At 43.1% G+C, this 20666-nt stretch overlaps 3 protein-coding genes across 3 annotated transcripts in view; 2 read left to right on the top strand and 1 right to left on the bottom strand.

Moving 5' to 3' along the window:
* The window catches only part of Ttc23l (tetratricopeptide repeat domain 23 like), a 48832-nt gene extending 39753 nt beyond the window's left edge, over window positions 1-9079 (top strand). The window contains exons 11-12 of the mRNA XM_026783810.1: window positions 1532-1614; window positions 8940-9079. Of these exons, the coding sequence (XP_026639611.1) occupies window positions 1532-1614; window positions 8940-9015 (159 nt within the window). The 3' untranslated portion in view covers window positions 9016-9079. The remainder of the gene's footprint in view (window positions 1-1531; window positions 1615-8939) is intronic.
* Window positions 9080-11311: 2232 nt separating this feature from the next.
* On the bottom strand, window positions 11312-20252 carry Rad1 (RAD1 checkpoint DNA exonuclease). Its single transcript, XM_005356627.2, has 6 exons — window positions 20063-20252; window positions 19534-19760; window positions 17905-18013; window positions 16347-16605; window positions 15360-15458; window positions 11312-14880 (listed from the first exon to the last, which is right to left on the bottom strand). The coding sequence occupies exons 2-6, from the start codon at window positions 19729-19731 to the stop codon at window positions 14703-14705; spliced, it is 843 nt and encodes a 280-aa protein (XP_005356684.1). The 5' UTR covers window positions 19732-19760; window positions 20063-20252; the 3' UTR covers window positions 11312-14702.
* A 106-nt stretch (window positions 20253-20358) lies between these two features.
* The window catches only part of Brix1 (BRX1, biogenesis of ribosomes), a 9191-nt gene continuing 8883 nt past the window's right edge, over window positions 20359-20666 (top strand). Inside the window, exon 1 of the mRNA XM_005356626.1 lies at window positions 20359-20571. Within this exon, the coding sequence (XP_005356683.1) occupies window positions 20413-20571 (159 nt within the window). The 5' untranslated portion in view covers window positions 20359-20412. The remainder of the gene's footprint in view (window positions 20572-20666) is intronic.

The raw sequence follows: 20666 nt of genomic DNA, 5'->3' as shown, positions 1-20666 counted from the left end.
GGATCTCTGTGAGTTTGAGGCTAGCCTGGTCTACAAGAGCTAGTTCTGGGACAGGCTCAAAAGCTACAGAGAAACCCTGTCTTGAACAACTAAAAAAAAAAAAGAAAGAAAGAAAAGAAAAAAATTATAATTTATCACAATAATATTTTGTAGTTTTCAATATATGTCTTGCCCATATTTTCTCATATTTATCTGATTTTGCATTTTTATCCTATTTAAAATATATCATTCTGGACTTAACTTCCTGATTGTTGCTTCAGCTACCTGAGAGCTGGATTATAGGAATGTGCCACTGTTCCTATATGCTTCTTGGTTTGTTTTGATTGGATGCTTTTTAATCATTATAGGTTTCACTGTTTTTTGTTTGTTTGTTTGGTTTTTCATGCTGAGTGAGTAATCTTCGTTTGGATACCAGAGTCCTGGAACTCGCTCTGTAGACCAGGCTGGCCCCAAACTCAGATATCTGTCAACCTCTGCCTCAGAGTGCTGGGATTAAAGGCTGACACTATAGATCTTATTAGGTATTGGATCTCATTGTAGTCTTGTAATTATTCTTGAAATTCATTTCAGTTAAACTACTTGTAAACAACTTGGTCCATGTGTTGCTTTGGAGATCTCACATGAGACTAGACACCATTTAGTCGAGGGTGAGAACAGTCACTAACTTAACCTGGCATAAATGCCAGGTGCTCTGCCCAGCATCTCCCCCACCATGACTCCTTTCTGTGCTTTCTGCAGTTTCCTCTCATGCAAGGGCTAGCCTTTGCTACTTGGGGAACACTGCAGATACCCATTGTTTTCCTGTGAAGGTGTCTCCTTTCTGTACCCATTCTCTAGAAGTCTACTTAGACTCTCAGCTCCATGAGAGATTCTGGTAAACCTAATTTGCTCTCTCTTTTCTGTGTGATAGCCCAGCAATGCAAAGAGGTAACCTAAGACAATCATGTCGTTTACCACACTCACTTTCTCTCTTTGTGATAATCACTTTTTCTTGTTGCTTGATGACCAGTTCATGCATTTGTTTACTTTCTACTGGCTGTTTGAGATAGAGATTAAATTCATTTTTTGTGGAAACAAATGTCAGCAATAAAATGTCAAGAAACCTGCCTAAGAATAATGTGATTCGCATCAGATTACAAGGCAGCTTTGCAGACATACAAGGAGTCAATTGTATCTATTTAGCTTGAATTTTTTAAAAAAAAATATCCTGACAGAAACGAGTATTATAAACCATGTCTGAAGGAGGGATGCTATCACTTTGGGGTCCTGATGCCTTGGTCATCTATAGCAACAAGTGCAGTAAACTGGATTGAGTATATATCACATGCAGGCTACAGAAAGTAACTTGAGCCTTCAGTCCATACCGCTCTTCTCTCTGGCCAGGAATCAGTGGAATGAAGTGTATGCATTCCATCTGTAAACTTGGGACAGCCCAGGTCCACCAGTCTGCTTCTGGTTTTGGCTTGCAATTGACATTGACGTGTTTGCTCTGAGTGTCTGTAACCTGTTACATTTCCCATTTCACCTACAGTGTCTGATGGTTCAAAGTCTTGTCTATGGAAGTGAGCACATCAAGAGCAGAGAGACTAAAAGCCTCCTTACCCTATTGCAGAGGTAAGTTCTGCATCTTCTGTCAGATTTTCCACAGACACAAACCATGTCATCACTCTGGTATATGAATCAGCCTGTCTGATTCAGCCAGGTGCTGGTGGTTATCTAATTAGGCAAAAATCTTACCTCATCTATAGTCTTTGTCAAATTCTATACTAGACATAATTAGTTCATCTCTTATTAGCTTAGGATCTAGAATTACAGAAGCTGACTGTAATAATATATTATTACAGTGTGCAGGCAGACATGGTGCTGGAGAAGTAGCTGAGAGCCCTACATCTTGACTTAAAGGCAACAGGAAGTGGTCTGAAACACTGGACATGGCTTGAACATATATAAGACCTCAAAGCCTGCTTCTGCAATGACACACTTCCTCCAACAAGGCCACACTTCCTCCAACAAGGCCACACTTCCTCCAACAAAGCCACACCTCCTAATAGTGCCACTTCCAACGAGCTTATGGGGAAAACTTACATCCAATCTACCACAATGGACGAGGTTAGGATTCTGATTTCATTCACCAAAAGTGTCTCCTAATCAGTCCATTTTCAGCAGACTCCCTAGGTTATTCAAGCAGGAGAGATGAGCTTGAACAGTTGTAGTCCATGCTGTCCACACCAGCCTCGGTCAGCTACACTGCAGGTAGACCCTGAAGAAGGCTCTTGCCTTTATTGTCCGGAGAATTGGGTTCCTCAGCCCCTTCTATAACTTTCCATTTAGGGGGTACAGAGGACCACACAAAAAAGCAGGGAGGAATTTGCTCCCGGCATGCAAGTGTGTATAAAAGCATATTTTTAAATCAAAACAATAAGAATATGAAAAACTAGAATATGGATCTCCTTCCATATTCTAACACATAGTATTTCTGATTTATAAGCCTCAGTTGGGTAGGTTAAAATGGAACCTTAGGATGTTTGGGGTCAGATATGAACTAAAGTTGACCAGATTTATCTTCCTTTTGCAATGTAGTAAGGACTTTCAGTGGACTTGATTATACAAATGGGCACAGGAGCTCAGCTGACACGCTGCAGAACCATTTCTGTACTGAAAATCTGAGAAGTGATTTGCTTAAGCTAGTGTGCCCAGAAAGAGGCAGCGTTGGGATTTAATACAGGTCTCTAAGTTTCTTACTGTGACCTCTGGAGGCAGTCTAGCTTCTAAAAGCAGGTTCAAAACACAAGGCTCCAGTGCTCTGCTCTCCCATCTTAGAGAATTTACTTTAACGCCCTTGGCCCCACTTAGAGCTTACTTAACTCCCTTAGCCTGTAGTTAGGCACCATTGTAATAATGGCACTCCCTCTCATTTCTGCATTAATGAGACCATACATAAAGGTCAGGCCTGGCAAACCTTAAATCTTAAATGTTCACTGATTGTCAACATCATAATAAAATATCGATAATGACAGTAATTCTTGTTCTGAAGTGGAGTCATAATGAGCCAGGATGTTTAAATGACTCATACACATTACCGTATTATTATTTGATGTTATGAGTAGGGTAAGGAATGTTCATGACTGGAGTAAGACTTATGATTTTAACCTATTTTCCACCGCTTAGGATGTTCCATGAACCTGAGCAAATCATTTGCTCCTCCTTGAGCCTTGGATTCTCCATCACTGACATATCAGTAAATCATGAGCTGTTAGGACTCCTTAAGTCATACGGATTTAAGCAGAATCCTGTCTAAACAAGCCCAACAGAACATGTGCCAAGTCAGTGAGAGCTAGACACTCCTCCCTCCCCTTCCTTATAGAACTCCTGTTGCCTCTTACTCTTGAGGTAAGACGTCAGAATATTTGAAATTGGAGGGAATTGTCAGTCAGAATCACCGTATTTTGTGATTGAGGCTTTGACAGTCTGCCCTCTTTAAAGGACCTATTGTGTTCTGAAATAACTACTAATGAAACGACAAGGAAAATACAAGCAGCATGCAATTTCAGAGACGAAACACAGGCTCTTTCCTCAAAATTGTAGTAACTTTTTCTACCCAGCTTATAGTCAAGTAAGAGAAACCTCAGAGCTGGAGAGATGCCTAAGTCACTTAAAGGAACCTGCTGCCATGACTGAAGATGATCCCTGGGACCCACATGGTAGGGGAGGAGGATAGACTCCTGTAAGTTGTCCTTTGACCTCCAAGTGCATGCTGTATGCTGTGGGAGCACATTCTGTTCCTTCAGCCCTGGTGCTCACCATGGCACGTGCACACATACACACTAAAGCAATAAAAAAAATAAATATGTATAAAGATACAAGACCCACAGATGAGGTCAAGGTTCAAAGACTAAGCGACTGCTGAGTGCTCAGCCTAAAAGGAGACATCAGCTGCACTCCCTCCTCCTGGGGCTCAGGGATCACTGTGGAAGAGGGAGCAGAAAGACCGTAAGGGGCAGTGGTGCATGGATGACCACAGTGAAGAAATGTCCTCTGTATAAAACAGTTGTACATATGACAACATGAGCCAGAGCCACACGGATTTAAGGCACACATGTAAAATTATACAGGCAGCATTAATAGGACTTGATGACTTTAAAAACAGTGAGAGAACAAAGTTGGATGGGTGAGGTCAGAGGTGGATCTGCGAAAAGATGGGGAGGAGATAAGGTGGTCAAAATGCAGTGTATTTTCAGAGTTAGTAAAATATGTTTTAAATTTTTTTAAGAGAAACTTCAAGATAAATGGAGTGAATATATTTTATCAGTAGCCTCAAGTTGACAGGAGCCATAGGAGGAGGAGAAACTGTGGGAAGCCAGTTCAGACCAGACAGTCTAAGTTTCCTGAAGTGCTTGAACTTAAGTCAATCAGGTTTCACTGTGTAGAGAATCTGGCTTTGATGGGTTTTCATCTGCATCTGGAGAGATCTGTGAAGCAGGTCATACTCCAGAACCCGTCTGACACACAGGCACACTGAAAACTGAGTTTTTCCAGATACTTCGCCCAGGAAGAGGCAGGGCTGCTGGGATTTTAACATAGGTCGCTAATTGCTCTTTCTCTGCTGAAGACAGTGACATCTAGACCTAGCCAGAGTCAATATAAGGGGGAAAGAAATCTTTTGATGTCCTCTGCTGTAGTAGATGTTACGTCAATAAAGGTTTTTCTTTCCCCGAAACAAGCCCGTATCTCGTTTCCCAAGAACTGCTGAGCAAAGCCGTGGGGTAGTTGCCAAAGCCCAGATGTCCAAAACCAGTGCAAGAATCGCTTTCTCGGCTTCAGTCTCTCACTGGAACAATCAGTCCCAGATGTCCCGAGACTCCGCTTGGGATCCGATGTGCTCTAATGTGCTTTACCCCACCTCCTTCAGGAACTCAGTGAAACACTCTCTGGACTGCCATGACCAGAAGCCTGCATTCTTGTTTGTTGGAGCCTCTGCAAAGAAGTTAGAGCAGAACAGGCCACTCGAAGCAGGAGTTCATTCCAAGGCAGAGCAGTAGTTGCAAGGGCATCCTGCAAGATTTCAGTACATAGGAAAGGCAGAGAAAAACTTCAGATGTGGAAACAAACTTGGGAGCTGTTTAGCTTAAATTTTACCCGAGTTACAAATGGACTTCATTTTGTTTGTTTGTTTGTTTCTGTTGTTTTGCTTTGTCTTCTGAAACAGGGTTTCTCTGTTATAGCCTTGGCTATCTTGGAACTCATTCTGTAGACCAGACTGAACTCACAGAGAATCAACTGTCTCTGCGTCCCAAGTGCTGGGATTAAATGCATGCGCCACCACCACCTGGCCAAACACTTCGATTTTAACCATTCATAAATAAAGCTCCTAAGAATAAGAAGTACTTAATATGTTTCAGATATTTTCTTTTGGAGAAAGCATACACATAGCCAGTCTAAAGTCCCCTGTAGTACATTTTTGATAGAATTAGGAACAAAAATGACAGGGACTAAATTGTGAAGCCAGAGCTGTGAGTTTAATTGTGCACAGGAAGGGTCCAGGATCTTAAATGCCTGATAGAAAAGATGCCAGAGAGGGTCTTCCAAGCAGTGTGACCACAAACTCAGTGTCCTGGAGCTGGTTGGCATTTCTCAGGAAAGTCAGCAGTCTTGACTTGCTATAGTTTAAGGTGCATAGGTAATGACAGGCTGCCAATAAAGTTGGGATGAAATACTAGGGTCATACTAGGGGACTTTCATAAATTATACTAATTAGTTTAGGACTTATTTAGAAGGAAGCTATTGAAGACCTTTGAACAGAATATGGTAGCCAGTTATCAGCTTTCAGACGTTAGTTCTGATAGCGAAGGGCCTGAAAGACAGTCCCTAGGGAAAAGTAGGGAGAGCACTTTGAGGGCAGATACACCAGCCCAAGAGAGGTGTTGCAGTCTTTAAGTACCTAAGCTATAGGAAAAGGAGGTATGGATGATAGATTGAGAAACAGTCTATAGTCTGTGCTGACAAACTTGAAACCAATTAGATAGGAAGTGCAGCAGTGGCAAGAAACAAAAGTGACTTTGAAGTCTCTGATTTGAGCCTGGAAAGATGGCTCAGTAGTTAAGAGCAGTGGTTGCTCTTCCAGAGAGGACTTGAGTTCAATTCTCAGCAACCACATGGCGGCTCAAAAACCGTCTGTAATGGGCTCTGATGCCCTCTTCTGGAATAAGGGTGTACAAGCAGAAAGAGCACTCATACATACACAAATAATCTTTTAAAAAAAAAAAGCTGGCTGGAGAGATGGCTCAGAGGTTAAGAGCATTGCCTGCTCTTCCAAAGGTCCTGAGTTCAATTCCCAGCAACCACATGGTGGCTCACAACCATCTGTAATGAGGTCTGGTGCCCTCTTCTGGCCTGCAAGCATACACACAGACAGAATATTGTATACATAATAAATAAATAAATATTTAGAAAAAAAAGCTGGCTCAACAGCTAGATGAACGTAATGAACCTCTGCTGTGAGAGGAGAGGAGACTAGCTTGGGGGAGTCTAGGATTTAGGGAGATAGTGATTTCCATGTTGCATGTGCTATGTTTGAAGTACTCCCTGCACAGCCACTTGGCAATGTCTAGTAAGCTGCTGGCAGTTTGGAACAAGAGCTTAAGGAGGTATATTCTGAAGGCTATATCTGGATGGATAAAATAACCTACAGAATATGTGTACGTGAAACGAGAAGGCTTGGAAAGAACTTTGGGGACCACACATGCTTCTTTTGGAGAGATTATAGCATGATGATCTAATACCTGAGCACTGGGACACAAATTTGAGCTTTCGTATTAACAGTAAGACATCCTAACTCTGACTTTATCCCTAAAAATAATAAGAGCACTTTAAGCATTTAATATATGGGAGACACATAGCTCCCATGAACTGTAGTAGTAACAACAACAATAGCATTATCAGCTGGGCAGTGGAGGCACAGGACTTTAATCCCAGCACTCGGGAGGCAGAGGCAGGTGGATCTTTATGATTTCCAGACCAGCCTGGTCTAGAGAGCTAGTTCTAGGACAGCCAAGGCTACACACACATACACACACACAAACACACACACACAAACATACACACATACACACACAACTCTGTCTTGCGTGGGGTGGGGGTGTGGGCAGGGTAGGGGAATGCAAATGAGCAGTGAGTTTGGAAATCTCATGCAGCACTAAAACATACGAATGTTTGTGATGGATTTTGAAGCTATATATGCCAACGAGGGGGTAAAGAAAATCTTCCTAAAAAAAAAAAGAAAAAGAAAATCTTCCTTTTTACAAGAAGAGGAAGAAAGCAGATACTAGAGAGTCCATTGACCTATCAGAGCCCAAGCATCTTTCTGTAAAAATAAATTTTATTATAAAAAGAACTTTGTGGTGGGGCCACTATACACCAAACCAAGGTCAATACATCCTAATGACACCTAGAGTAGCCATTCTCAAGCTCTAGAACTTCACCGTGCATTTTACTCTTTTTCTATCAAATGCACGTTAGTGGACTTACTCACCACCCAGAAAGAAAAAAAACCTAAGACATAATTAGAACTAGAGAAGCCATTAGCGTTATTTCTTCTCTTATAGCTTATGTCCATTATCTGCATTCAGTCCTAACCAAGTCTTCTTGGCCAAGTAAACACAAGGGAGCAGCTGGTTCTGGGCTGGGAGGCTGGGAGAGGAAAGGTGAAGGACTGTAGGGTGGAAACGGGGCTTGGTGCAGTTACCTCTGGAGAACTGTATCAAGAGTGAAATGGGCCGGGCGGTGGTGGCGCACGCCTTTAATCCCAGCACTTGGGAGGCAGAGGCAGGTAGATCTCTGACGTCAAGGCTAGCCTGGTCTACAGAGTAAGCTTCAGGATAGCCAGGGCTACACAGAGAAACGCTGTCTTGGGAAACACACACACGCACAGACACACACACACGCACACACACACACACACAGACAGAGGCTGAAATGGAATTGTTCTGAAAGCTTCATATCAGCCAGGCAGTCTCGGGCAAGACTGTAGTGAACTTAACAAACATGCACCATAAACCGCTGCTTGCAGGATTCTGTGTTCGCATTCTTTTCCTACTATTTATAAGTAAATATCCTAACACCGGCTCTGTGAAATTAAAGGAGAGTATTTGGTCAGTATGAGAGAGCAAGAAGGACCATTAACTGTAGTGTTCAGATCCTAACTGTCAGCAGCTTTCCAGCTTTCCAGATCAGGATTCAAGCTCTAGCTTGATACAGCCTCACCACACATGGAGAAACAAAAACTTGGGAGACTAGTTCTCTGCCTTCAGATCTCCTTTAATGGCAAACAGTGACTCCTAAGCCATTAGGAGGCAGTTCTGGGGTACCTTGTGTTTGGCAGAACTGGGAGGAGATTTGTAGTCAACAGTCATTCTGCCGTGCCCACAGAATGGACACGTAGGAGGGTCTTGCATGGAATAAGGCAAGGCGAATACACACACTTCATCTCTTGGTCTCCCTGTCGTTATCTTCCTGGAGTAATACTTGCAGCTCAACAGCAACATGACAGGTTTGGTAGTGCTTGGTTTATTGGCATTTTCTGCCACAGGCTGTGGGCAATTCCCAGCAACCATATGGTGGTTTGCAACTATTTGTAGTAAGATCTGGCACCCTCTTCTGGCCTGCAGGCATACATCCAGACAGAAAACTGTATACATAATAAATAAACCTTAAAACAAGATATATAAAACATGGTCATTCATCAGATGTCAGAGGTAAGCAACATAAATGAAAGTCCTTCACCATAAGGAGATAGCCCTCAGTGCGGGAGCAGCTCAAAGAAACTATGAAAACACAAAGTGTGAGTTCCAGCTTAGAGCCCCCTGTGCAATGAGAATAAGGTGACAGTGGCTAGTGGACCCAGAAAAGCCTCCAGAGTGTAACCTCTGAGCTGTTTCCCAAAGGGCAAGTTCATCCAGATGGAAAAGAAAAGCGGCTGCCGGAAAAAAGAGAAGCGTATGCAGAGACAGAGTGGAATGACGGAGGGCAGTGCCAGGAAAGAATGGTGAGAACCTGGCTCTGGCACAGGGCGGCACTTTCTCATAGCGAATACTGACTCCAAGAGACGCACTCAGCCTACCCGGGGAGGGAGAAAGAGCTTGTGGAAGAAATCAGCCGAGGAAAACACAAGCCGCGGTAGACAGTGACGGCTGCTTTGCCTCAGGCCTTTGTATGCACTAGATTCTCTACCTACATCTTTAGAGCAGGCTACTATGTTTTTAATGTTGTATTTTTGTGTATCTGAGTTCTTTTTGAAATAACCAGAAGTTTAAATTTTAGCAAAATTAAGCTCTTTACTCTCTTTAGGACACAGATCGACCAAGCTGGTTTTGTTCAAATCAAAGGGTGTGGGACATGCTTGCTCTGAGGGTTCAAGAATGCCTTTGTAGTTTGGTAAAGAATGTGGGTCCTACTTTAGGGCATGGTGAAGTCTTAGGACAGTCATCCTGTCAACAATCCACCACTTACCGGATCAGAGAAACTGGACTTTAACATGCCCCTATGAACCAATTGCTCCTTCTGATTCACGGGGGTGTAGAGGAGTAGTTCCAAAGCTGGGCATGGTGGCACCTGCATCTAGTCCCAGCTGCTTGGGAGGTGGCAACAGGCAGATCACGTAAGCCCTGAGATCAGCCTTGGCAACATAGTGGGCCACAGTTCCACTCTAGCTCTGGAAACCGGGAGGCCTGGATTCAAACCACGACACCTTCTAGTCATATGTAATCCCATTCAGCGTGTCTATAAAATAGAGAAGACAGTTTTACCTGGGTCGGGATTGCTGGGAGAAGCAGCTAAAATATTTGCAAAGGGTTAGCCCACAGTAATCATGTACTAAATTCAGTCATTTTTATTGTTGTGAGTTTATGATCTTTTATTATATATTATAGCATTGATGCTTAAAACAAATGGAGTAGGAGCTAGGAAAATGAACACTAAGCTAATGCAGAAAACATTTTGTTGGTTAGCGTTTCAATTGGGATCTAGAACCCCTGAAAAGAGCAAATATATAGTTGGAAACAAACACTTAAACCCAAAGCAGAGACTTATACAGAGCGCAAGTCAATGCTCTTGCAACACAGAGGATTTTGTGCAGGGAAATCCTGCCACCATGTGGCAGCTGACTTGTGCCTCACAACTTCTGCCACCTCTGATTTGGTGTGATCCTTGAACAGAATTGAATCCGTGCCTGTTTCCTCTGCTAATATGAACTCTCCTTTACTGACTAGATAACGAAAGCCACAGATAACTTCCTGTATGTTATGCAGCCCTCTTTAGTGACAGTATGCTTAAAACCACAAGTTCCTTGCAAAATTGTGTATGAGATTAATGTGGAATGTTGTAACTGCATCCCTCCAAGGGCTATGAAGATCACCCTTTTTGCAGATTTGAGGCACACATAGCATCTGAAAACCGCTCTTTATAGAAACTTTGTGGATGAGTATTTTGGCCCGTACGTCTAAGCTAGCTCACCTCTTCCAGTATTAGGAAACAGGAGTATAGAAGCCTTAATGGCCAGAAGCAGGCAAGATGGGTCCTCTTACAGCCACGGGGACTCGAATCTCCATGCTCTTCAGAAATTACTCGAAAATCCTGAAGTATATTGGATAAATTAGGTAGGATTTTCTCAGCTGCTGTTAAATACGACCCGGGGAGTTGTTACCTGGCTTTGCCAACTAAGTCCAGGGAAGAACTTCTAGGTCTTTTGGGAGAAACCGAAGACTCTGATTCTATTTTGGCCATGTTTAAAGATGCAGCAGGGTTGAGTTGGGTAATGTGGAGCCATGCTATGCTGTCCTTGCCTCGGGGTGAGCACAGCTTTTCCACACAGCTGAGGCAGGGAGGACTGTCAGCTAAGGGAAAAACCAAGACCAATGAAAATGCTTTCTCCTTCCTTCTAGGCCTTCCGCTATCAGTGAATTGAAAACTCTACATAAGATAGCCAACAATAAAAACAACTGGTTGCTAACCTGAACGCTAGAGCACAAAATTCTTTTATCAGCATGGACGGCAGTGGCAGAGCCAAAGGGAAAGAGATTTTTTTAAAACTAAGGATTCCTGAGGAAATTCTTGTGGAAAAAGATCCGCCTAGCAGCACTGCAGGTGGGATACATAAGAGCTCTTAGAACCGGCCGGGGGCTATAACTTGGTAAAGACGTCTTGGATGGCGCTGTCTAGGCTGGACTTCTCACCTCTCATGTGTCTCTCTCAGGAATTTGTGCTTATTGTGACTTATCATCTTCCATTTCTTTTCTAATTGTAGTTCATTCCCTTAAGTCCTTGCCCCCACCCCCCACCCCTCTAGATACTATGGGCTGAACAGAACCACGTGCTGGTCCAGTACTGCACCATATCCCCAGTCCTGAGTTTTTTAAAAAATTAGACAGTACCTTACTAAGCAGTTTATCGATGAGCATCCTTGGAAGTGGTGTTAGTCACAGTCTGTTTAAGGCTATTAACACTGCTTTGTGAGTAATGTTGGGGTCTCCTGAGACATTTGCCATGCATGATCTGACGATGTATCAGAATTAGAATAGACTTGATTTTATAAATGAAAAGATTGTGGGTAGGACAAGAGAAATTAAAGGGTTTTTGTCTAAGGTCATCTTGGCAGTTATCCCTGGATTATAGCTGGTTGTTCCTTCCATACTGCCTCCACCAAACTGGAGTCAAAAATCTTTAGGAAAGGGTCTGCTGGTGAAGGTGGCTCCATGCATACAAGGCTTAGCTGTGCAAGCCCGACTGCCTGATTTCAGTCACTGAACTCAAAAAAAAAAAAAAAAATCCCAAGCTGGGTGTGGTGGCACGGGTCTGTAATCCCAGCCCTCCTAGGGAGGGAAGAGAGGCAGAGGAGAATCATCTGGAAGTAGAAGCTGATAGCCAGCTAGCCTAAAGCATGCAGCACTGCTCTACCTAAGATAGACTAAGGGAGACTCTGGCCCAACCAGGTCCACGGCAAAAGCGGATTCCAGAGCTGTCTCCTCACCTCCACACAGGTGCCATGGCGTGTGCCCCCCTCACACAGAAATAAGCAATGAGTCTTTAGAAAAGGAAGGCTGAGAGATTTGTGAAGACATTCCTCAGCGGTTGAAATATCTAGGAAAGAAGTAGGCATTACTGAATCATAGGATTTTTCATGGGTGCAAAGACAAGAGAGAAATTTCATAGTTGTTTATACAACTTTAAAACTTCTCTCTTCACCCTGTTACCTGAACTGACTTTGGGGAACGCGGTGTCTCACTACCAACTACTCTACCACTTAGGACTCACAGGACATTTTGGTTTTACATTTGTTCAGTCTGTAAAATCCAATAATCACACAATCCCAAAGTGACATTTGGCTGTGGCCAGAGCCTGCGTGCACCGCATTCTCAAGGTCAGACCACAGACTGGCAGGTTTTCTCCAGGCTGCTGCCAGTGTTCTCCCAGCATGCTTTAGTCTGGCACTCAGAATCAATGTCCTCAGGTGCTGCCCTGACTCTTCTTTTTGTCATTGTTTAGTGGTTACTTGGCTTGTCATTGTTCATTTTAGCCCTGCCTGGAGATGGGACATTTGCTGGTATCCAGACGTTCCACATTGACTTCAGTCAGCTTGGGATAGTCGCTTCCACTTCCACACACTAGTTTATGGATCTGACAAGTGTATAGGCATGAATCCACCGTGGTAACATACTGAGTTGTTTCACCAACTTGAAATTTTCACTGTTTTGTGAACCATTAAGAACAGTAGAAATGTTCAGCATAGCATAACCTAATTTAAAATGGCGTTCTCTTCGGAAAACTAGGTAAGTAGCAAGCTTTCTAAATCAGTCTGTTGGGAACCAATGACAGGGATCACACAATTAACTCTTGATATTTCTCCCATCCAAGTACTAATGTGTACTAACACTGCTAAGCTTCTGAGACCTACTAGAATGTGTATGTTTGGGGTGGTATGGCTGTAGACAAATGCTTCCTGCTGCTAATGGGCCTGAGCTTCACAACTCTCTTGAATTAGCTAACAGGCAGTGGCATTTTTGGGTGTGTAAGGGTAAGCTAGTTTCTTATGATCTTCATAGCAAGTTAGAACAAATCAAAATCTGCCATATTGGACACATTTAAGCAACCTGTCCATAAACTCAGAGTTCTACTTATGGGTTGAAACATCCACACCCTTTCTTATCAAGTTCCACTTGATCAGAAACAAGACAATATACAGTGTACGCTGGGAGAGAGGGGTTAGCAGAAAGCAATTAAAAATTCCAAGTGTTACAATATTGTCTTAAATATAAAGGAAAGGTGTGCTCCCTCAAGTGTCAATGGCTGCCTTTCATAATTACAGTTTACAGTGGCTCTCCTTCTGGTGTTCATGGAAACATAAAGTATTCTGACACTTAGGAGATTGTTCCATTTCCCTCTTAAAACACACACTACAGTTCACAAGATTGTCTGGGATTCTCACAAGTCATCACTACTAACCCTGGCCTTAGCCACCTGATTCATTTCTCCTCAAGCCAGCTCTCTGCAGGGTTCTGTGTGCTGCTTTAGGCTGGGCATTCCAAAGGCACCCTCACGTTCTGGTAGATAGCACTGAATCATTTTCAATCATCAGTTGTCTTGGGTATTTTTATTTGGGGACAGGAGTCAAAATGACTGGAAAAAGCCGATAACTGCCAGGAATGCTAAATGAATACAGCAATAGAATGACAGTATTTTCCCATGACAAAATACCATACCCTAAAACTATTAGTACCTATTTACACTAAGTTGCTAGTACCTAGCACAGTGAAGTCAGAAAATTCATTTTAGTTGTGTATTTTTTCCTACTTAGAGTGTTTATCCTACAATTTAATATTATGTTTTCTTAGTGACAAAAGACTATATGCCTCAAAAACTATTTTAGTAAAACCTACTCAGGAAAATACAAAAATACTTAATGGCTGGTTTCAATTTGGTCAAGAGGCTTCTATAGACAAATGGAAGGTGTCTGGTGCTAACTGCATCAAGCAGCTCTGAGAACAAGAAAACCTGTAACCCTGAAGGATATCTGAGCACGGTGTTCAGGGAAAAAATAAGCTATAGATCTGGGCATGGTGATACACACATTTAATCCCAGTACTCAGGAGTAGAAGGCAGGCAGAGCTCTATCTACAAAGACAGAGGCTAGCTACAAAGGCTAGCCTGCCTGCTCTACAAAGGCAGCCAGGGCTGTTACACAGAGAATCCCATACAATGTGTGTGTCTGTGTGTGCCTGAGTACATATATATGTATAAATTCTAAAGATAGTCATGGAGAGGGGGAATGCTGGAGAGAGGGCTCAGAGGTTAAGAGCATTTGTTGCTCTTGTGGAGGACTGGGGTTTGGTTCTCAGAACCCACATGGTGGCTCATAACCATCTTTTACTCCAATTCTAAGGCATTCAATGCCTTTTTCTGAACTATGTAGACACCAGTCACATATGTAGTGCATATACATCCAAAGTAGGCAAAAACGCACATACACATAAATAAAAAAAGATATTCATGGGGGCAGTACAATAATTTATGGCTATATAAAAATATTTACACAATGGAACCTTGATCTTGTCTTCCCCATGAGTCTCTGCAGACATCCACGATGGAATCATGAGACTGTGCGGTCAGAGTGACAAGACAACTATAAACACACACAAATATTCACAACGGATTAGTCAAGACTCAGGAACGTCTTCATCAGGGCAGCAGTAATACTCCACAAAACATATCTGCCCATCTTCATTTCTAATCATGTACTGTAGCGAGAGGAATCCTCGATTATCTGTCCGAATAGATACTTTACAGGATAGAGCTAATGCCTTTGTAGAGGGTTTCAGTAAAGCAAGTTTGTATCTGCAGAAGAGCAAATGAAAAGCTGTTAATTGGATCCACTAAATGCAGTGCACACAACACCAAGTACGGTTAGCTAGGAACTATTTACCAGCAGATACTTGCCAATGTGCTGGTCTTTTCTCTCGCTTTATCTACCTGTGATTACAACCCAAGATCCCCGGGAAAGCCAGAGCCCATCTACTTTTTTTTAATGTGATGCATTTTCTAACATATTAAAAATTACCTGGTTTGGTTTTATATGGTAATTTTGTACTTAACTTCATCTTTATCAACAATGCAGCCTTTATATTAAGAACTGACCTGTTGCTGGGCCATCGTGGCACACTCCTTTAATCCCAGCTCTTGGGAGGGAAGCATTTGGATCTCCGAGTTCGAGGCCAGCCTGGTCTACAGAGTGAGTTCCAGGACAGCTAGAACTGTTACACAGAGAAACCCTGTCTCAAAAAAACAAAACAAAACAAAACAAAAAAATAACTGACCTGTTGATCTGGGTCTTATTACAGTGAAATGCTTCCACCAAGTCAGAATCTTTGGGATAGTCAAGGTGAGAACTTCCAGCATTTCCAAAAGTAGATAGCCTAGAGTTGAAAGTAAGCAAATCATTCATTTATAGGTTTGATAATAAGCAATATTAGGACCCATGCTGCCTTAAATGACATATTCAAAAACTGGCTATAGGAGTTGGTTCAGTGGGCAAGTACATTTGCAGTGAAAGCCTCAGGTAACTGAGTTCAAATCCTCAGAACTCACATAATGGCCAGATATGACTGTATGTCTGAAAGACCCCAGCTTAGATGCTGTAATGCCATTTTGCAAAGCTTTCACACAAACAAATGTAAGTTCAAGGTAAATTCGGTACTCCTAGGCGGCCAAAACAGGATATCTGTGATCAGACACAAGGCCTAGGAGGGGAACGGACAGTTCTGGGAAAAACTACATGTGCCCTAGATAGAGCCAAGTCAGCTATTATCATATCTTCATGTCCCCGAGGAGCTTGTCCCCAAGTGAACTCATCGCCCCAACCTAACTGACCAATGGGATTCCTGTAACCATGCTTCTACTTCTGTATGCCTGCTCCGCCCACCCGTTTCCATATAAAAGATCCCCTGCCCAGCCTGAGGGGCGCAAGTCTTCCAAAGAGACTCTGACGCCCATAGGTACCTGTGCATCTCTCTTGCCATTGCAGCCAGTGGTCTTGACTGTTCCTTGGGTTAGGGGTCTCCTCCTGAGGGAAGGACCACTCTGAGGGTCTTTCATGTCTATAACCCTATCATTAGGGGAAAAAGACTGAAAGATTCTCAGAACCCAGTAGGCAGCTGCTTAGCCAAAATTATAAAGTAATCAAATGCTTCTGAAAGTTCTGAGAAATTTAGGAGGGGTAAAAAAATTTCTGCAACTTAAGCAAATGTTGGGTGTAGAGTTGGATCCACTGCCAGACCACATTAAGGATAATTGCACTCATGTACCTGAAGTAGGGCTTGTCAGGAGACACGGTGATCTGTAGAACATCACTCGTCATGTCCAGCTCAGAAAACGCTTCCCGCAGCCCCTCTGACTGCAGGATAATTTTATTTATAACATTGGTGCTACAGAAATCAAAATCGAGAGTCTCTTCAGGCTCCTGGGTGTTAATTTTGCAGACTGTTACCACTCCTCCTTCTTCTAGAAACAGCATCAAAGGATGACCATAGCCTTGGTAACACATCCGAAGTGCAGTTAAAGTCCCTGCAATGACAGAAGTCACAGGGGTTCAGCTCTGTGGCTCTAGGTTTAGCTTTCCCTTCAAATGACAAACATAATTCTGCGAAGCTTCTAGAATGTATGTCTCTTCTTAAAGGACCCCAATTCCTGTAACCGCAAGGACACGAGAGCAAGTTTAGCTTGTTAAATGAATTTTCCACTTAAAATGGAAATATACCTCAGAAAAATGCCTCCTACTGAGATAAAGCATTATTTTAAATGAAATTGGTAGTAAGAGAGGGTAGCCATTGATGATGTTATTAACACCTCAAATTGGCTCCTTTCTCCTGGTTAGAGGGCCAGTGAGGGATTTGGGAAAGCACATATTCTTAGGAAACACCAGCAGGGGAACTGCGTTAGAAAATGCAGTTAAAAACATGTTTACTGTAGTATGTTAGTATGTGGATAATGGCTTAAGTGTGGTTGCATGAATTCCATGGCATGTCCATGGATGTCACTCAACAATTTTTGGGTGTTGGTGCTCCTAAAGGACCTGGGAATCAAACCCAGGTTTTGTCAGGTTTGCTGGGTAAGCACTTTTACTCACTAACAATCTATCTCACTTGTTCAAAAGGCGTAGTTAGACTCAGCTACAGACTGTTCCTCAGACCCATTATCCCAGTATTTTGAAGGCACAGGCAAGAGATCACAGCAGGCTCCAGGCCAGCCATGGTCCATAACATTGCAGAGTACACCGTAATCACAGCACTTGGCAGTTAAGGCAGAAATACCTCAAGTTTAAGGGCAACCTGAGCTATACTCAAGTCCCTGTCTACAAAACAAAAATTAACAGTGTAGAGGCCAGTGCAAAGCCATGGTTTTAGATCAGTCCTAAATGTTCCCTAGCTTACAGTCAAGTTACTTTCCTATGAAATAAAATCATTTCTTGGATTCTTGTAATCTTATGCCCATGGCAACTGAATTTTTTAATCTCTAAAAATAATTCCCTAAGCAAGTAAAAATATGTTTTGAAGAAACATTTTGAGGAAGCAGACATAATTTATAAAAGTCTTAATTTTAAACCAATTAGACCATCTTAAACATGGTCGACTGGAAGTCAGGAAAATTTGTTTTTCTCTACCTGTAAGTAGATGTCAATTCTGAGTAAGTTAGAGAAATATATAATTAAAACAAATTTCACAATGTTAAAGATATAATTAATGACTGTTTAAAGTCTTGATTTTAAACTTAGAATCTTAGAGCCTTGTGAGATGATTTTGTCAACCAGACAGGATCTAGACTCACCTAGGAAATAAACAATAATAAAATAATAATAAAGTTTACCTGGAGTAGGACTTGATCCAAAAATAGATAAACAGTCTAAAAGGATAGTTAAGTTAATTCGGAAAGTAACAGATTCTTCCTGAATGGTAAATTCTTGAAACACTTCAGCCTGCAAAAAGTGAACATGAAAGTGGGGTTATCGTAAACAATGAAAATTCACATGCAATATTTCATTTTACACTTAAAAATGAACAATACTGTGCCAACTCCATGAGAATAATTTCTCATTCCCCATTGAGATATGGCAAATTGTCAACCATTACCCACTGGAATACCACTCAATGGTTTAATTGTTGGGTCTCATTTAGAAGCTCCTGAAGTGTGTGTGTGTGTGTGGGGGGGGAGATGATGAAAATGTGTGAGTTTAAAAGGGATGCTGGAGAGGAGATAGCTTAGCAGTTAAGAACACCAGCTACTCTTCCAGAGGACCCAGGTCGATTCCCAACATCCACATGGTGGCTGACAACCATCTGTAGCCATTTCCAGGGGATCCAACACCCTCTTCTGGAAGGTACTCTGAAGGTACCAGATACATACCTTTAGCAGACATTCATGCACGCAAAACACTCATACACAAAAATTAAAAAAAAAATAACTAAAAAGCAACAAAAGAGACCACTCCCCCCACAAACAATGGTCCTTCATCTTCATTTCTGGATATGAACCTATTACCCACTTCCCTTGCTCCTTCCTTGTGCCGTTCAGGCTAAAGTAACCTGAAAATAGGGCAATTTAATAATGCACGAATGACAATAGTTTCTAATTACTTTTTAAAAAAATTAATTAGTTTCATGTGCATTGGTGTTCTGTCTGTGTGAGGATGTCAGATCACCTGGAACTATAGTTAGCACTATAGTTGTGAGCTGCCACGTGGGTACTGGGAATTGAACTAGGGACTTCTGGAAGAGAGCTCTTAACTGCTGAGCCCCTCCAACTTCTTTTGAAGACAGAAACCATGCTTTATTTCTCCATTTGTGAGGTCATACTATACACATGTTCAAAAATATGAACTGAATGTTGAGCTCCGATCTGAACCATATAAAGGCTAGGATTATAGCTATAATAGATTACAGTTACAGGTGATGGTGCAGGGCTTTAATCCCAGTACTTCAATGCAAAGTAGAGGAGGGTGGCTTTCCTAGCCCTGGAGTTCAGTGTGGTCTACAAAGCAAGTTCCAGGTAACGGGTTTTATGTTAGAACCTGTCTCAGTTCAAAAAATAAAATAAGAATAAATGCTCTTACAGTCAGTAAGATGAAAAACTAAACCGTGCAGGACAAGAATGACAATGTAAGGAGTAAACAAACATTCTGAGTTTTCATCAGGAGACTGCTGAAATCAAATCTGTTGCAGTTACCACTTACGTAAAGCAGGAACGATATATGTGCCTATTTTTGTGAGGACTTTTAAAAGCGGTAAACGATGAGAAGAGTGCCTCATAGTTTAACCGTAATAAACTATTACTAGGAATCATTATCTGTGTGAGACACGATGGGAAAAGTATTTGTTGGCAGGAAAGGAAAAAAATAAATCAAGTAATGACATTTTATTCTCTAACTTGAACTTTTTAGAAGTCCTTCAAAGTTTAATAACCAGGCGAATGCTACAGCGGGCCCCCGCTCCCCCATACCTGAATAAAGGCATTGGCTTGCACACACTTTGCATTTTCAACGGTAACTTTGAGTCCATTTTTGGTAGCAAAACACGCGGCGTGTTCTTTGAAATGAATGGCTTTCAAGACGGTGGAGAGATTCCTAACGTTGTCGAGGCTGGCCACTAAGCAGTACTGCTCGTCCTCGTCCGGAACGCGCTGGGTTAGGAGAGGCATGGATGCTCCTCTTCCAAACTTCCGAAAACCTGAGAGACGAACAACAGACCATCAGTGCTGATGGGGCTGGCGACCTCAATCCGAAATGGGCTGTCAAGAGAGCCCCGCTTCTTGCCACTGTACGGTCTTCAACTTTTGGGGAAATTCTATCTCCCTGTCTCAAAACTACGGTTTCCTCGTCTTCTAGGGGAAAAGAAGCGATTCACAGGGCAGCTGTAACTGGCGCGGTTTCCACGTGGTAAAAAGGCGTCGCAGCTCGCTTAGGGTCTACTTGGCAGCTCCCAGAGCCGCCAACCCGGCCGGCAGGGGCCCAGACAGTCACCCGGCTCACCAGCCCGCCTGCCGCACAAGGGGAGCCCCGGGCACAGGCCCCTGCCTCTGCGGCGACGTCCGACGCCTCAAGGTCCTCTCCAGCCCCGTCCCAGGAAGGACAGACACAATGAGCGTCCCGAAGCGAGCGAGCCTGGCACACAGCTCCCGCCGCTCTTCCGCCCCGCCGCCCCGCGGGCCACCGTCACCACCGAGCCGCCGCCAGCCTAGATAGTCTACCGCAAGACCGGAAGAAGGCTCCTTCCGGCTGGATGACTAACCCAGAACCTAGCGTGTACTACCATAGAGACTGGAAGGAGGCGCGAGCGGCAGAACCGGAAGTACGGCCGGCCACTAACGCGGCGAGGCAAGATGTCGGCGACCAAGAGGAAGCGGCGTGGAGACTTGGAGGTTCAGGCAAGGAAGCCGAAAAAGAGTCGGAAAGATAACGGGAAGCCAGCTAAGCAGGCGGCTGTGACAAATGAGATGGAAGAGGAAGATAGGGATCGCATCCCAGGTCCCGTTTGCAAGGTAAAACCCCAGCTCCAGGGTTGTGCATGTGGCGTAAGCTTCGTGAGCCGCTTATCGGCTACCAACGTGACTGCAGCCAAAGCCTGGATCACGAG

This window comes from Microtus ochrogaster, chromosome 19 (genome assembly GCF_000317375.1).
Source record: "Microtus ochrogaster isolate Prairie Vole_2 chromosome 19, MicOch1.0, whole genome shotgun sequence".
NCBI lineage: Eukaryota > Metazoa > Chordata > Mammalia > Rodentia > Cricetidae > Microtus > Microtus ochrogaster.
Note: the sequence above shows the minus strand (reverse complement) of the source record. Positions and strands in the feature narration are given on the sequence as shown.

What these genes read in the sequence shown, in the direction of transcription:
- Rad1 (XM_005356627.2), bottom strand. Translation starts at nt 19,731, where the DNA reads ATGCCTCTCCTAACCCAGCGCGTTCCGGACGAGGACGAGCAGTACTGC. An exon ending in AAGCCAATGCCTTTATTCAG is followed by an intron (nt 18,014 to 19,533) that starts GTATGGGGGAGC and finishes CACTTTTTGCAG; the next exon opens with GCTGAAGTGTTTCAAGAATT. An exon ending in CCTGACAAGCCCTACTTCAG is followed by an intron (nt 15,459 to 16,346) that starts GTACATGAGTGC and finishes TTTCAACTCTAG; the next exon opens with GCTATCTACTTTTGGAAATG.